At 34.1% G+C, this 17565-nt stretch overlaps 1 protein-coding gene across 12 annotated transcripts in view; it reads right to left on the bottom strand.

The window, feature by feature from the left end:
• CEP290 (centrosomal protein 290) overlaps nt 1-17565 on the bottom strand; it is a 100490-nt gene that overhangs the window by 64876 nt on the left and 18049 nt on the right. For 10 of the 12 annotated variants that reach the window (XR_010321782.1, XM_064283764.1, XM_064283759.1 and 7 more), the window contains 14 exons: nt 17183-17306; nt 14681-14853; nt 13817-13979; nt 12015-12115; nt 11855-11942; nt 10538-10650; nt 9577-10347; nt 8919-9003; nt 8216-8358; nt 6400-6564; nt 5860-6009; nt 2418-2533; nt 939-1041; nt 621-851 (listed from right to left, as the gene is read on the bottom strand). Coding sequence is in view for 11 of the 12 variants with exons in the window: in XM_064283764.1 (XP_064139834.1) it covers nt 621-851; nt 939-1041; nt 2418-2533; nt 5860-6009; nt 6400-6564; nt 8216-8358; nt 8919-9003; nt 9577-10347; nt 10538-10650; nt 11855-11942; nt 12015-12115; nt 13817-13979; nt 14681-14853; nt 17183-17306 (2526 nt within the window). In the remaining variant the exon portion in view is untranslated. Of the gene's footprint in view, nt 1-620; nt 852-938; nt 1042-2417; nt 2534-5859; nt 6010-6399; nt 6565-8215; nt 8359-8918; nt 9004-9276; nt 9370-9576; nt 10348-10537; nt 10651-11854; nt 11943-12014; nt 12116-13816; nt 13980-14680; nt 14854-17182; nt 17307-17565 lie in introns of all 12 variants that reach the window. The other 2 variants (XM_023559365.2, XM_064283763.1) reach the window with 2 other exon arrangements.

The raw sequence follows: 17565 nt of genomic DNA, 5'->3' as shown, positions 1-17565 counted from the left end.
TGAAATAATTGAGTCAGGTAACAATCATCAATGAATGCTAAAGCCATTAGGAGGGTTGACAAAGAATCGGTCAATTGTGTGGTATCGAAATATCACCAAGCTGTTGACTAAATCACTTATTAATGAAGATACACAGCTGTCTCTCTTTTAATACAGCATTCAATCATGAAATGTAGGGCAACCGGACATTACGTCTCATGAAGTGGTTCAATATATAGAACAACACTTACGAAGAACTCTTGACAAAATATTTAACTTGAATCTAATTAAGTCTTCAAAGCTTACTTTCAGTAAATACAAGGGGTACAGAAACAAGTTAAATGACACAAGGAGAGTATCAGACAAATGTGCGCATGGTCTATTAATTTTGTTAGCTGTGATGAAAGTACTGTGGTTATGTAAAAAAAAAGTCATAAGTTTTCAGCAATGCACACTAAAATATTTAGGGGAGAAACGTGTGCAGCTTAAATATCCCTACAAGAAACAGATGAAATAATTATGGTGACACATTAATAAATGTTAACTGTTAATCCAGGTGATGACTGTTCATGACACTATTCTCTCTTCTGTGTACTTCAAATTTTTTATAATAAGAATCAAAACAAAAAAATCAGATATACCTTAAATCTTTGCAAGCATCCAATTTTTTCACAAACTTCTACTTCCATCGATATCAATTCACTCTTTTGTTTTCCATTTTCTTTTCTAAGTTGTCGCTCCATTTCTACTAAAGTTGTATACTGCCTTATGAGTGACTTTTCATTCACTTGCAAGACAGTGATTTTTCTACTATTTTCTGCAAGTATTTTTTTCATTTCATCTGAATCCACCTGAAGAGCATTGAGCAGATTCTGCCAAAGACATATTTACATTATTTGTTGAATCTAGCTCTTAGTTTCTTCAGTATTATATACTGATCTTAAAAGTGTTTCACTTACATTATATTCTTTTACTTTTATAGCATCTTGTTGGATTTGATCTTCAAGTTTTTTCTTCTCCTCTTTCATTGTTTCAGACTCTTTCTTCCAGGTCTCCTTTTCACTTAAAAAAACAAAAAAAATACAGTAAAGATAATAAAATGCTTTAATTTTAGGAAGAGATAACTCTACATTATGGAAATTTAAAGTTTTCTTAAAACAACAGAGACATCATAGCTACATGGTAGCTGATGACATTAAAGTCCAAATTCCATTCAAAAGGGTAACAACTGAAACTAGGTCTTATAAACGTTTTATTAAATATAGATTAGAAAAATAATCAGTATTTCAAACTAATTCTGGAAATTAAGACTCAATCTGACCCTACTCTTAAGTTTGAATATTAAGTATTTGTAAAATAATTAGGATGCAAACAAAATTAGAAATAATTAAATTTAAAAGAGGGTGGGGAAGACATGTCTGACTACTTTTCTCACTGCCTCCAACTGACTGGCATAAATCTATAATGGTGGCATCGTTCTCCTTGTCACTAAGTGGCTCAGACTTAAACATAAGACCCAATTCTGGCTAATGAGCCCTGAATCAAAATTGACTAGAAGCCTCTGGAAATTTTTTTTTTTAAACCTATAAATAAAAAGCTATGTGTAAAAAAAATGTCCCTTTTCTTTAATGGGCATGGTTCTGTCCACCTTGGACTCTTGCAGCTATTTTACAACCAAAGTAGAAGGTAAGGACAACCCCTGCTCTGACACACACGGGAGGTCACCATGAGTTGGAGTTGCCTCGATGGTAACTAGGAAAAAAAAAAGTGCGACCTACCCTATAACTCTGAGAACACACTAGCTTTGGGTTTCTTGTTAGATCAGAAAATAATCACCTTCAGTGTTTAAATCACCTTTGGTCAGGTATTCTGATACATACTAAGCAAATGATTCTACAGATTATAGATGATTTTTTTAAAATCAAATGATGAAAGGGGTAAGGAGAAACATGTTAGTTCCCTATGATAATATATATAAAATGATGATGGCGGTGATGATGAAAGATGCTAACAATAGCTGACATTTGCGTGGTGTTCATAACATGCCATGTACTAAACTGAGCATTTTCATGTATAACTCACTCAAGTTTCATAACAACCCTATCAAGAAGGTATTCCCATCATGGAATTTTACAGATAGGAAAAATGAGATACAGATAGGTAAAATAACTTGCCCAAGGTCTCATGGCTACCAAATGGAAATGTCTGAATTCAAATCCAGACAGAACAATTCCAGACAATGGATGGGCTTCTAATGATTAAGCTACAACACTATCTAAAAATCTGTTCTTGACAGGTCACCAGTTTAAAAAAAAAAGTAGACGGGGAGAGGCAGAAAAGGAAAAGTCAAATGAAATATCTAAACATCATTTATGTAACTTTAATCATGAACAAGAATATACATACTTATATTTATAAAGTTTTGCTAATACATATACCTTAGATATTCTTTATATAATAAGCTTTGCTGGTGACGAATTACTGCAAATTTTCTGTTATAGTCTTCAAGAGAATCTTCTAAGTTCTTTAACTTCTTTTCTTTATTTTCTATTTCCTAAAAATTGAAAATGAAATAAAAATGAAAAAGGCATAAAATATACATTTTAAATTTGAAGATACATATTTATATTGACAGGATTTTAGAAAACTATTTTTTAAAAAGTCAACAAATTCATAAACACTAGTGATCATTTATATAATAGGTAAAATATTTTTATCATATACGACTCGATAGCACTGGGTCCGGGTATAATAACAGTAAACACAAATTTTCAAATAAAATAGTTGCCATAAACACAAACTTTTATTAGTTATAATAGTTACAATAAGTACAAATTTCTAAAAATTTACAGAAAAAAGAAAGAAAGGAACGAGTAAGGTGGGAAAAAAAGAAAACAAGGAAAAGGAGAGATAGGAGAGGGTGTGATTTCAAAGGCATAAACAAAGAGAAAATGAATAAGAAGGGTCTGTTACAGACATGTAAGAGAAAAGGACTAGAACTAAGAGACCTCGTTGTTCACTACTTCCCAATTGTACGTCATTAGCATTAGTCAATACTGAGCTACAAACCCCCATTTCTAATGCCACATTTCCATGTAGATTTTTTTACAGATACATTGAATTTACCATGACTCAGACCAAATTATCTTTCTCCAACACCAAATAATTCACTCCTCTTACGTTTGTATTTTTAGTTATACCAGTATCAAATATTCAATTTGCTACCCTAGAGAACTTTTTCTTTTCTTTCCCTCATCCTCCATGCGTCATCAGGTCTGTGAAATTCTATTTTTCCAGGATCACTGATACCCGTCCCCCTTCTGACCTCCACTATTCAACTTTAGCACAAACTTTCTTCAACTCTTACTATACTAAAAACTCCTTGCCATTGAGTCAATTCCAACTCCTAGAGACCCTATAGGACAGAGAACTTCCCCATAAGGTTTCCAAGGCTGTAACCTTTATAGACGCTGACTGCCATATCTTTCTCCTGAAGAGTGGCTAGTGGGTTCAAAGTGCCAACCCTCCGGTTAGCAGCTGAGCTAGCTACTATGGCTCCTTCAGAAAATACTAGACATATATTTTAATTCTTCCTCAATCTTTAGTAGTCTAGTCTACTAGATACTAGCAGTGGCATGGAAAATTGATGGAGGATCTATATAGATCTGTATCTATAATAGCAGTATGGATCTATTCTACTACTGGTATCTTTGTAAAATATAACCTGTTACTAAAACATGTTTCTCTTTTGAGTTAGGATTTACTACAGGATAAAATCCATTCCCTTAAAATGAAACTCAGGGTCTTCACAATGAAGTTTCAACATACCCTTACACACTCACCTCTAGTCACTCAGCCCCACATACCCTTTTGTGTACACACTTTCATGTCTCCACTCAAATTACCCTCTTCAAGTGATCTATTTTAAAGTTGAAGAAATTGAGTCTTAGCAGATTAGGTTATTTACTCAACATCAAAAAACTCATCAGCACTTGGCAACCATAAACCAAAACCAAACCAAACCTAGTGCCGTTGAGTTGATTCCTACTCATAGCGACCCTATAGGATAGAGTAGAACTGCCCCATAGAGTTTCCAAGGAGTGCCTGGTGGATTTGAACCATATACCAGCATAAATGCCAAGCTCAGTGCTAGCTCAGTGCTATATGTAGATTCAACATTTGAGGTCAAGTCTCTCTGACTCCAAAGGCCTTAATATTTTCATCACTTTATGCTGCCTTAGGAATGGGAGTCTAAGTATTTGCTTTGTCACTCTGAACAGGCTTTCACACTCCCAATCTGGTGCTCTCTATCTACCATAATTGTCTCATACGCTTTTTCATATAAAACTGAAAACAAAACAAAACCAAGATTCTTAAGTCAAATAACAGGAAAATACTATACTGTCATTCAATGCACGCTGACAGCATCCTTATATTGCAAGAAATAAGAGAAAGCATAAAGAGTGCTGAAATTATAAATTTAAAAGTAATGCCATAACATGAAAAAGAGGAAGACCCTCAACGAGCTGGACTGACACAGTGGCTGCAACAACGGGCTAAAGCGTAACAATAACCATGAGGATGGCCCAGGACCGGGCAGAGTTTCATTCTGTTACATGGGGTCGTTATGAGTTGGAACCAACTCAATGGCACCTAACAACAACATAATATAAATTATACAATCATATCATGATAAAAGTTTAAGGTTGTCTCATTACCTGACTTAGATAACATAAAAATTTTAAGACACAGAAAAGTAATAATTAACGTACTTTCTAAATACTAAAACAGGTATTTGATAATAACTCATGTATATTCACCAATAAACCATCTAGGAGAAGACGACAAACATGCTAATAAACAAAAACAATTTTCATTGATTTTGACTAATTTTTGTAATTATACTTATAGTATATATGATATTACAGCTATTCATACTTCAAATGAAATAATGAGAAGCCTCCCTCATTAACCCAAACCAAACCCACTGTTGTCGAGTCGATTCCAACTCGTAGTGACCCTACAGTGATCCTATAGGACAGAGTAGAACTGCCCCGTAGAGTTTCCAGGGAGCACCTTGCAGATTCGAACTGCCGACCTTTTGGTTAGCAGCCATAGCACTTAACCACTACACCACCAGGGTTTCCTCCCTCATTAGGCCATTCATAATAACATGACATAGATAGCAAAACTAAGAAATAAACACAGGACAAGAGTACTCTTTCTAAATTGCTGATGGACTAACACTTTATAGAGAAAAAAGAAGATATAAAAGATAATTTGGTTTAAAAGTTTTTTCTTGTGATTAACACAGAAAAAGGTTCAATTCTACTTATGACACTGAAAAGCTGTGTCCCACTTTACTCTCTTGCATTGCTTTTCCAACCAGCCACAAATAAAAGTGTGCACCTTATTTACACATCACTCACTACCTTATAGTAAAGGAGCCCTGGTGGTGAGACGGTTAAGCACTCAGCTGCTAAATGAAAGGCGGCAGTTCAGACTCACAAGCCGCTTGGCGGGAGAAAAGACCTGATCATCTGCAAAATCCTATGGGGCAGTTCTAGTCTGTCCTATAGGATTGCTATGAGTTGGAATCAATTTGGCACACAATAATAATAATCTTATAGTAGCTACTTGTCATCCTACTCATCAATTATATATTTCACATGACTGACATATAATGTCAGCAAGATGTGTGGTCATGTCTCTCATGCAGATGAGTGGAATAAATTGGTTTTAGTCATAGTATTCCATCCAACTTCAAAATTCATTAAAAATATATCTCACTTTTAATATTCTGAGAGCTCAAAGGAATACATGAAGATTAAATTATGAAACATATCATCAATGGTTTTGGTTATTCACATGTAAATTTACCTGTAAGAGATACACTAAATATTCATTCTGAGAATTAATGATATCGGCACTAGATGGTGCTATCCCATCAGGTAAGTCTACTCCTTTGAAAACAACATTTGATCTTTCTGATTGTCGTAAAAGAGCGGTCTCTTTGTCAAGATGATCTATCTGAAACAAACAATCCAGGGAAGAAAAAAATCAAACTTTTGCAACCAAAGAAAGACACAATTAAAAGCAGTACCTTATGCACCATGTTTTTTTTTTCTACTGAGTATCTGGAAAAGTATACATATATGGATGCCCTGCCAGGAATTAATTACACAATAATTTCTACTGAAAAATGTCTAGATATAAGATTTAGAATATTTGTGTTCTTTTTTATAAGATATTTATTTTTTCACTTAATTTCATAAGAAAAATCTAAACACGAGTTTACTTAATGCTAAAAGAATGAATCCAATGGACATTTTCTCATTAAATAACCATTAAAAAAAAAAGTTCCATATTAAACCTAGGTTTCTATGCCTAACATTTTCTTCTATTTAGTGGAATTCTCACCTTTAAATTTGCTTTAGCCAACAGCTGTGAATAATTTATAGCCTCCTTCCGAGCTTCCCTGAGCTCTTGTCTTAATTCTTCATTCCTTCCAGTAAGTTGATCAACTTGGGCTTTCAAATGAAGACTGGCATCAAAGATTCCTTCTGCATTCTTTGACTCTATAGCCTAATGTATTTTGATTACATCGAAGGGGGGGGGGAACACTATAGTCATAGTTTGAAAAAAAGAAAAGGATCTATCTTTAAATAAAATCAACATTTAAGCATTTTACTATTTTAATTGCCATGCATAATAACAAGATTTGCCAATTTAACTTCTTATTTTTGAATTTAAGTTTATAAAACTTAGTTTAACTTATACCACCTACTCAGATTAACAATCAAGAGCTGTATAGGGAGAGAGTTTTTAAACCCTACTGAAGTTAAATTGCTATTAATTCAAACCTGACAGTTATAAACTTAGGATGTTAAAGGCATCCCTACTGTAATTACAAAAAAAGTATCTAAAAAATACACACAAAAGGAAACAAGAAGAGAATCAAAATGCTTCAGTATAAAAATCAACTAAACACAAAAGAAGACAGTATTGGAGAAAATGAGTGAGAAAAAAGGTATAAGACGCAAAGAAAATAAATAGCAAAATGGCAGAAGTGCTTCCTTATTAAAAGTTATTTTAAATGTAAATGGATTACACTTCCAATAAAAAGGCAGAGATTGGCAAAATGGATAAGGAACATGATCCAATTATATGCAAGAGACCAATTTGAGACTCAAAACCACAAATAGGCTGAAAGTAAAAGAAAGGAAAAAAATATTTCCTGCAAATGGTAATTCAGAGACAGCTGGAATGGCTATATTAATATCAGACAAAACAGGCTTTAAGTGAAAACTGTTATAAGAGACAAAGAAGGACATTATATAATGATTGAGGAATTGATTCATAAGGAAGACATAACAACTATAAACATATATGCCACTAACAACAGAGCACTAAAAGATATGAAGCAAACACTATCAGAACTAAAGGGAGAAATAATTCTACCATTATATTTAGAGACTTCAATACATCACTTTTAATAATACACAGAATATCTAAAGAGAAGGTCAATAAGGAAATAGAGGACTTGAACAACACTATCCATCAACTAGACCTAACAGACATATACAGAACATTCCATACAACAATCACAGAATACACATTTTTCTCTAGTGCACCTGGATCATTCCCCAAGATAGACCATATGTTAGTCACAAAATGAGTCTCAATAAATTTAAAATGATTGAAGTCATACAAAATATCTTCTCCAGCAAGAATGGAATGATTCTAGAAATCAGTAACAAAAGGAAAACTGCCAGAAGAACAAACAATCCAGGGAAGGAATAGTACCAGAGCTCCTGAAAAGTGAGGATAGCGAGGCTGACTCACTTACTTTGGACACATCAGAAAAGACCAATCCCTAGAAAAGGGTATCACGTTTGGTTAAACAGGGGGTCAACAAAAATGAAGGAAACCCTCACTTAGATGGATTGACACACTATCCACAACAAGGGACTCAAACATACCAACAATCATGAAGATGGCATAGAACTTGCCAACATTTCACTCTAATAGATGAGGTCACCATGGGTTGGAGCTGACTTGATAACACCTAACAACATATTTTACCATACACACACACACACACACACACAAAATGATGTCAAACTTCTCAACAGATTAGAAATGATGGAGACCAAAAGACTGTGGAACATCATCTTTAAAATGCTGAAAGAATAAAATAAAACCATTCACATGGAAAAAAAAAAAAAAAACTTACATTAACTAGTCTTTCAAGGCTAGGGATAATTAGAGATGTTTCTCCTCCTTTGATATCGGGGTCCTTCTGCATTTCTTTAATAGCTTGTAATATTTCCTTCATACCTTCTTCAAGTTGCTTATTTTCTTCAACTAATTCTCTTACTGTAATTACATATTTTTCTCATTTAATGAACAGATCTTTATTTTAATTTACACCATTCTATACAGATACAGATAAAGAATATTTTACATATAGGAAAAAATACCCATTTGGAAAATACAAATGTAAAAAAACGTTTTAGAAATTAAAATATAAATACATTTTGTAAATAGTTGAATTAAATGGTAAATCTATTTAAGTCATATGCATATATACATACACTATATCATAACTGAAAAAAAAAATCATAACCATACTTTTGCCATAACTTAAACAATGATTTATATCAAAAACACTTTAAGCTGTTTTCTAACTTCATTTTCATTAAAAGAAATGCTCTTATTCATCCTCACAAAAAATTCAGATTCGAATATTTCCTGACAATGAAAATAGTTAGGCAAACAGACTAAACGAATGAGAGACACCGAGTGTTATACTTGAGAATAGTAAATCAGGATAAAGCAGGCTAGAAAACAGAGAATGTATCAAAGTCCCATGACTCTAAGTACATAAAAATATTTCTTTTAACATACACAGAAAAATAAGAGTAATAGCAACTTACATTTATTCTGAAATTTGGCTATTACAGTTCTACTTCTTTCTAAATCTCTTTCCTTTTCGATTAGTTCTCTTGAAAGAAATTCATTCTAAACAAAAAATAGGGTATAGTTGATTTTCTTTTTCTAAAATATTGCAATGATATATAGTTCTCAAGTTAAAGTTTCATCAATTGAAGTATAACATAAGAGAACCAAGTGATAGAAAAATGGCAGCAGTCATAAAAAAAAAATCTGAAGAGCAAAACAGATGGTGATCTTCCTCTCACCTTCTCCCTTTCTGCCCATTGCCAAAGGCAAACAGATACAATTTTTTTTTTTAGTACCACAATCATCTTTCTTAACAGTCTGCCTTTACACTACCTGTTCTGCCTGGCTTCTATGCCGTTCAAGTTCTATTTCTGCACTTCTATTCTGTGCTTCTTTGATCAATAAATCTTGTGCTATGACTTCATTCTAAAGAAACATTTAATAAATTAGGCAAGTTAATAAGTTCATACCAAATGTGTTGCATTTGTAGACTTTTTTAAAAAATAGAAAGCATATAAATTAGTATTAATGTACAAAAAATTCTTATAACTGTTAAAGAACTGTGTTAGAGAAGTTATAAAAAAGAATTAATAAAAAAGCAATCATAGGAATGTAATTTGTGCAAAAGCTCACCTGCGACCTAAGACATACTAGTTCTCTCCGTAGCTGTTCTATAAGATTGTCAAGTGGGTCTACCTGAGATAATTTTGACTGTGTGGTAACAGGCACAGAGTCCGGAAGATTAACTTCAAACTCACTTTTTAAACTCTCTGTCTGTAAGGATACTTCTTTTTTTCTTACATCTTCTTTCAAGCTGATATCAGCATATTTTACTTGGGTATGAACCTGTTCATTTTCTGATGCTTCTCCTTGTGATTTATTCATGTCAGTGCTATTATCATGAATTTGTTGACAAAATATTGCAGATTTCTGCCTAAGTGATAACCTCTGCGTTAAGTCTGAAGTTGTTGATAAAGCTTGAAAAGAATCACTTTTTTGTATGAAACTAGTCTTCTCTAGTGCTTGTTGACTTCTTGACACTTTCTTCAGACAGGCATCAGAAAAAGAGCATAAACGGTCATTTATTTCTTCATAGCTCTCCCGACTAAGGGTACTGACTAATGATTCTAGATTCCTTAAAGACTGTAGACATGGTGCTTTAAAAATCTCTCTGATTGTAATCGTTTCTGGAGTTGAATTAGCATCTTTTACTTGCACGGGTGAAGAATGTCTAGTTAAAGAGGCAAAAGGATTCGCTCCACTTTCTATACTACGATGAATTTCAGGTAAGATTCTTGATAATGGTCCTACGGTCACACTGTCTTCTGGTTCACTCTGATCTGACCGTGGAATACTGAATGATGATCTCCTATGCGGCAGCTCTATTTTATCTGAACGCCTAATCTGTATTCAGAGTAAATAAGGTCTCATTAATCTTTGGGTCAACAGGTTATTTAAATAAGCAAACTTTTTTTTCCTATTTAACAACTATAAAAAAGCAGATGTTCAAAATGAGATAATGGGGGGGAAATGAAAGCATTGATAATAATATTTTTCTTCATTTTCTTTACCATAGCAATACTTTACTATTTACCTTTGATCGAGCTTCACTAATATTTTTGAGGCTCATGAAATCAAATTTTCTTTCTCCTGTTCTACTCTCTTGAGAAAAGTTTTCAGTTAGGTTCAGGTCCTCAATCATCAATCCTACATATAAGAGAATCAAACAAATTAAAAAACATAACTCTCCCACTATTCCAATTTTTTTAATTATTTAAAACTAGTATCAAATTTTAACACAAACAAAAGGTAGAGTTGTTTCAAAATCCTTGATCCACATGGTAGCCAATTATTACAACCTTCTAATCTACCTCATTTTTAATAAGCTATTAATAATATGAGAAACTAATCTGAATTCTTATTTTCTCTATCACCTTTTGTGCAGTCTATGTTAAATGTACCAATAAGTACTAGAATAGTTACAAGACATGTACAAAAAATTAGATGAGAATCATGAATAACGAGTAAGTTAGTTAATACACTAATAAATTACGAAAATTCACCCCTCTAGGAGTTTTTCAATGTACTATGTAGGTTGTAAAGAGCCCTGGTGGCACAGTGGTTAAAAAAATTGACTGCTAACCGAAAGGTTGGCAGCTTGAAACCACCAGCGGCTCCGTGGGAGAAAGACGTGGCAGTTTGCTTCTGAAGAGATTTACAGCCTTGGAAACTCTATGGGGTTACTATGAGTCAGAATCAACTCAACAGCAGTTTTTTTTTTTTTTTTTTTTTTTAATACAGATTGTAACGCTAAAGCAAAAACTCTGCTATATTTACAGATTGTTATGGACTAGGATCAAGCTAAAAAAAAAAAAAAAATTCCTTCCTCATATTCCTCTTACAAAAGGCACTACATTGGATATTACAAAATTTAACCAATTGTTACCTTTACATCAGGTAAGATAAACCAAAAAAAAAAAGGGAATTTTTATTCAATAAAACACTACTTCCACTTAGTAAAGGCTAATTTATGGAGAAGATTTTCAATGGCTAGCCCTTAGGGAAACGGAAAATATTAAAAAGTATGAATTATATATTTTATCAATATTAATCACATCACATCAGTCAGGGATGCCTGGAAATTAACAGAGACTATTTTTTTATACTGTATGCTTTCCAAATGTCCACAATTCTAAGGTATTTTTGGTTTGGTTTTGTTTTACTGTTTCAGGTTCAGGTCTGACCTCAATGACACTCACTTACGTACTCTTCGTCAGGCCGTTATTTTCATTTATTGAACTTCTAGCAGAATCACAGTAGCATAGCAAAAATATCTCTAACATACAGAAAATTTTAGATTCAGAAAACTCATTCAATGATTCTTTTACAGGTCTGGGATAACTGAGTATACCTAAAGTTGCAGCTCTTTTTCCTCTTTCTTGAGCCATTTGGCGAATTTTTTTTTTCAGATCAAGCCGTTCTTCCTCTAGATTTTCAATCTGCAAAGCATGAAGTATTAGTATTCCTCTTTAGTTTAATAAAGAAAATAGCCATTTTGTCACAGCACTTGCCTCTTTCAAAAGAATCTGGTTTTCAGCTCGGTACTGCTGCTGTTTTAAGTTTTTGCTATTTCTAAATTCAGTTAAATCAATCATTGTCTTCGGTTCAAGGCCTAAAATTGAACATAATAAAATTAAAATCTTTATCAACATTCAAATGTACTTAAAAAAAAACTTTATATACCATGACACAGTTAGCCATCATCATTAAAAAATTTAGTACTTCTGGTGCAGTAATTTTCTAGACATTTGAATTGAACCCAACAAGTTAAAACTTTATCCTAATTATTCATGGAAATTCTGACAAAAATATATAAGGACCTATCTTCTCTATGGCAAGCTGTAGTAGAGATACTATAATGTATTAAGGATAGAAGCTTTGAAGCAAAACAACCCTGGGTTTAAATTCTACTTTCGACTATTAACTTCTATTAAGTCATAGAGATAATAATGTATTTGATTTATTTATAGCTTACTGTCAGGTGTATGGAAACCCTGGTGGCGTAGTGGTTAAGTGCTACGGCTGCTAACCAAAGGGTCAGCAGTTCGAATCTGCCAGGCGCTCCTTGGAAACTCTATGGGGCAGTTCCACTCTGTCCTATAGGGTCGCTATGAGTCGGAATTGACTTGACGGCACTGGGTTTGGTTTTGGGGTTTGGTCAGGGGTATAATAAAACTAATCTAAACAAAGTGCTGAGTACAGTGCCTGGCACAAAGTAGTCATTAATATTAATTATCAATTGTATTATCATTACTAGTCAGATGCCCCCAGCACACCTGTCTCCTAATTCTAGATTCCAAGCTATGATCTAGTACATTAAGTTGATGAGAAGCCCAACTTGAGGTCCTGACTTAACTCTGGGCCCTAGTTAAGACACTTTTTATTAAAGAATCAGATAAAAAATTTATTTTTCTTTCTTGTAGAGGAGGCCTGGTGGCACAGTGCGTAAACATTCATCTGCTAGCCAAAAGGTTGGCAGTTCAAATCCACCAGCCCTCCTTGGAAACCCTATGCGGCAGTTCTTCTCTGTCCTACAGGGTCACCATGAGTCAGAATCGATTTGACGGCAATGGGTTTGGTTTGTTTGGTTTGTCTGGTTTTAGAGAATAGCTATTTTTACAGCGAGTCATTTTAACTTTTAGGAAGCACCATAACTGTTATTAGCAGGTATAATGAAATCAATATTTAGATACTTATTTTTGTTTTTAAAAAGCAATTTAGATTGAACTGTCATAACATTCATATTTACTAATTACTTCTCAGAATCAATGGCAACCTTAAAATACACAACCAAAATAAAACTTAAGCAGTTTAAATTGTAAAAGCCAAGTATTTAAAGGTCTGAGAAAGCCTTAAACAGTATTTCAAAATGTTTACATAAATCCATCTGAAACAAGATCGCTCTGCAAACTAAATGAGTCATAGCAATGCCACATTCATCGAAGGAAAAAAGGTTAGCTTCTAATATGTGGTACTAAAATCATAGACTTTCATTTTTAAAACAATGTATTATTACTACTTCTAGCACAGGGGTTTCTAACTGAGCTTTGAAAATCCTCAGAGATTCCACTGATGCCTCCAGAAGGTACATAGGGAACTGGATAAAGCAGTGCTCGAGGCTGCCTCCGCGCTGTTTTTAAGTCCACCAAATCCTCTATCCCATTTCAATCAGAGCTGCTCCGTTTTTATTAGTTTTAAATGTTTTTACAGAAGGATTTATTTGAAAAAATGCATTCACCTATTTATTAAAAATAACAATAAAAATACTTGAAAATCAGATTAGAGTGAACTACATATCTGAAAGATGGCTTACCTGCACGCTCTCTAAGGGCCTCATTTTCATCAAGCAAATCATTGATCTTCAACTCCAGCTTATTGATTTCCTTTGTCAATACTTCAATCTCTCGATCTCTTATTTTAATTTGATTTTTACAATTCTTTATTTCAACAACAGCATCTTCTAAACCATATACTCCCTGCAAAATGCCCAATCTAATTTAAACCTAATGTGATTTATTTAAACACATTTATCAAATTCAGAAATTTATATTCTTATTAAGTCTGTGAAGAAATGCACATATATCTAAAGTTTATATCACCAAACTGTGATTATTACTGTGCTTTTTATAAAACAAATCCAGTAATAATAATAATGGAAAAGGGAAGAACTGAAACTTCTAATACAGAGTCTTAATGATACTTAACAAAATACAGAAATGGTGCAGTTAAGCAAATCAGCTATATCAGCAGGATATGGTAGTCATTAGTTGTCTGACTTAGTTGTAATCATATTAAAAATACATTAAAAAAAATACACACTAAGGCTGTGATGACACAGCAGTTTACAGTGTTCCTGTCATAACTGTTAACAAGCGAATTACTGGTGTTACATCTACCTGGTGGCACAATGGCACAGACTGCAAAGCCTCTAATCCTGTTGCCTTACCAAAACTGATTACCTGAGTGAAAAACGCTTCAATCGAGATGGTTTGAAAATAATTCTGCCAAAAAGTAAATGCTGCTTAAGAGTTTGAAAAGTTTAGTATAAATTATCCTTTTATCAAAAAACACTTACGAAATGTTTATAAATGATAAGCAGTAAAAGGCACAGAACAGTCTAACGGTGAGTGATAACAATGATTCTAAGCTCCTTGATTGAAAAGATAAAAATACATACCGATTCATAATCTTTTAATCGCTTTAGAGCCTCAATAAGTTCTTTATCCTTTTCCCTAGCATCAGCCTCAGCCAGTTCAGCTGTTCTCTCAGCCTCTTCAGCTTTCTCTTCTAAACTTTGTAGTTTTGATTGAATTTTCATATAATGAGTCTGTTGAGAAAGGGTTGAAGCACCTACCGGGTAAAAACCAAAATCACAAATAAATTACACTGCCTACTCATAGTCCTTTAGATCAGTGGTTCTGACATGGAAGGAGCCCTAGTGATGCATCGGTTACATGCTGTGGAGAGCTACAGCTGCAAAGCAAAAGGGCAGCAGTTCAAATCCACAAGCCAGTCCTTGGAAACCCCATGGGGCAGTCCTACTCTGTCCTATACAGTCACTATGATCAGAACTGACTTGTCAACACCTAACAACAACAACATGGGAAGGCAGGGGAAGAAATGCTATGCCACTAAACAAAAAAAGTTGCCACAAGTCAATTTCGACTCATAGTGACCCTACAGGACAGAGCAGAACTGCCCCATATGGCTTCCAAGGAGCAGATGATAGATTCAAACTGCTGACCTTTCAGTCAGCAGCCGAGCTCTTAACCACTATGGCACCATGCCTCTAGACCTCCCCCGGCAACCCCAACCATGCCTCTAAAGAGCCCTTTAATGTTATGATTTTATATTTGAAAAATAAGAGTTCTGTTTTGGTTTAAGACAAGTTGTAGAGTTCAACAAAGTCTTATTAGCCGAAGGGTTATAGTTGCAAACCACTGCTTTACAAAGAATGACCACTGGGGCAGAGACTGCTAGCTGTCCCTAATGTTCAGCCTCCCTTTTGTCCACCACAAGAGAACTGCAATTCTTAGCCAGACACATGGCTACTTGAAATAATGACTAAGTTTTTACTTCAACTCCAGCAGCTTAGGTGTTTCCATGTCATTAAGTTAGGCCAATAGGATACAAGTGGAAAGGTAACGTGCATCTTGGAGGAAATATTTTTTACCAGAGGGGAGTGACTCTTCTCTCTTTCCTCCGTTCTATTAGCCAAATATGGACGTGAAGGTTGAAGCTCAAATAATCTTCTTAGAACATGAGACAAAAACCACATGCTGAGATGGGCAGACAAACAAGATACAGGATGCCAGATACCTGATATTTGTGCAGGTGCCACACCAACCGTGGACTAACTGCATCAGCTTCGTTGATATCAGAGAGAAAAAATTCTCCATACTGTTTAAACTATCATTGTGTGTGATTTTTCTGTCACCTGCAGCTAAACTTAATCCTGACTACCAGCTAAAAAACGCCTACTTGTACGATCTTACCACTGTTGGCTAGACCACAATATAATATTCTTATCGCTTTAAAATTTACTAACACAGCTCATTCACAGACTCACCCACAATAAACATTTACTGATATATAAGGTATATATCTATAGAAGTTCTTGGCATACTTTTGCTTCAGAGACTTTTCACTTATTTTCACTACTTAGAGCCACCAGCCTTCAGATACAGTATTTGCATGGCTCACTCCCTCACCTTCTTTAAGTTTTTGTTCAATTATCTCCTCAATGAGGCTTTTGCCTCAGTATCTAAATTACAAACTCACTCCCAACCATCATCACCACATTACATTTGCACACACACAACACACACTGCCTTGCTATTTCTCCTTTATATCTTATTTTTTATGCTCAGCAGTTACAATGAGCATATCCATGAATTTATTTTCTGCAGTGGTGCTACACTGATCAAAATTTTATTCTGCTCCATTCTTTGCTAATTATAAGAAATAAAACAACCAACTGTATCATCAGTTTTCATGTCTTTCATATAACTAATCTGATAATAGAGGGTCACGTAATTTTCAGCAAAGGAGAAAATGATAGAAAACGCCTTCTTCATTTATAAACACTGGAAATATCTATAAAAGGAGCACTGGTGGTGCAATAGTTATGAGCTTGGCTGCTAACTGAAAGGCTGGTGGATTGAATCCACCCAGTGGTTCTGTGGGAGAAAGAGCTGATGATCTGCTCCCGTAAACATTTGTTGTTGTTAGGTACTATCGAGTTGATTTTTGACTCATAGCTATTCCATGTAAAAGATCAGAACTGCCTCATAGGGTTCCCTAGGCTTTAATCTTTATGGGAGCAAGTCACCAGGTCTTTCTACTGCAGAGCTGGTTTTGAACCACCAACCAAGCACTTAATTATCGAACCACCACAGGGCTCTTCCTGTATAGATTACAGCCAAGAAAATCCTATAGGGCAGTTCTATTCTGCCACATGGGTTCACTGTAAGTCAAAATTAACTAGACGAAACCTAACAACACCAACAATATCTTTATAGTAATTAATAACATTCTGTATAATTTTGAAAATATGATAAAATATAAATGGAGAAGGTTCAATAATATATTTTTTGACAAGACTTTATTTTTTAATCAAATACTTTTGGAACATATGACATACAAAGTAATTTTATATACTTATAAAATATTGAATTACCTTTGTTTCTTTGGAGTTCAGTTTTCAAATCTTCAATAATAAAAGTATTTTTTTCCATTTCTTTTGTATATTGTTCTACTTGTTCAGTAAGCATCTTAATCTGACTATCTCGTTCCTTTATGCCCTATAAGATATTTTAATATGTCACATAATACCACCTCATGAACATTAACATACATGTTAATATGTCTGGAAAAAGTAAGTCTGTCTTTTTCAACGAGGCTGTAGGATACAGTTTTTTAGAAATCAAACTATGCTTTTTACTATTTGGTACACCTTAACTGCACCACACAATGTTAGTAACTCCACTCACTCTAATACTTAAAGATGGATATAATGAATAATACTCTGAAAAACAGGAATTCCAGAACTCCTTAACACCT

The sequence above is a fragment of the Loxodonta africana genome, chromosome 4, assembly GCF_030014295.1.
Source record: "Loxodonta africana isolate mLoxAfr1 chromosome 4, mLoxAfr1.hap2, whole genome shotgun sequence".
In the NCBI taxonomy this organism is placed as follows: Eukaryota; Metazoa; Chordata; class Mammalia; order Proboscidea; family Elephantidae; genus Loxodonta; species Loxodonta africana.
This window is presented reverse-complemented; position numbering and strand designations above follow the sequence as displayed.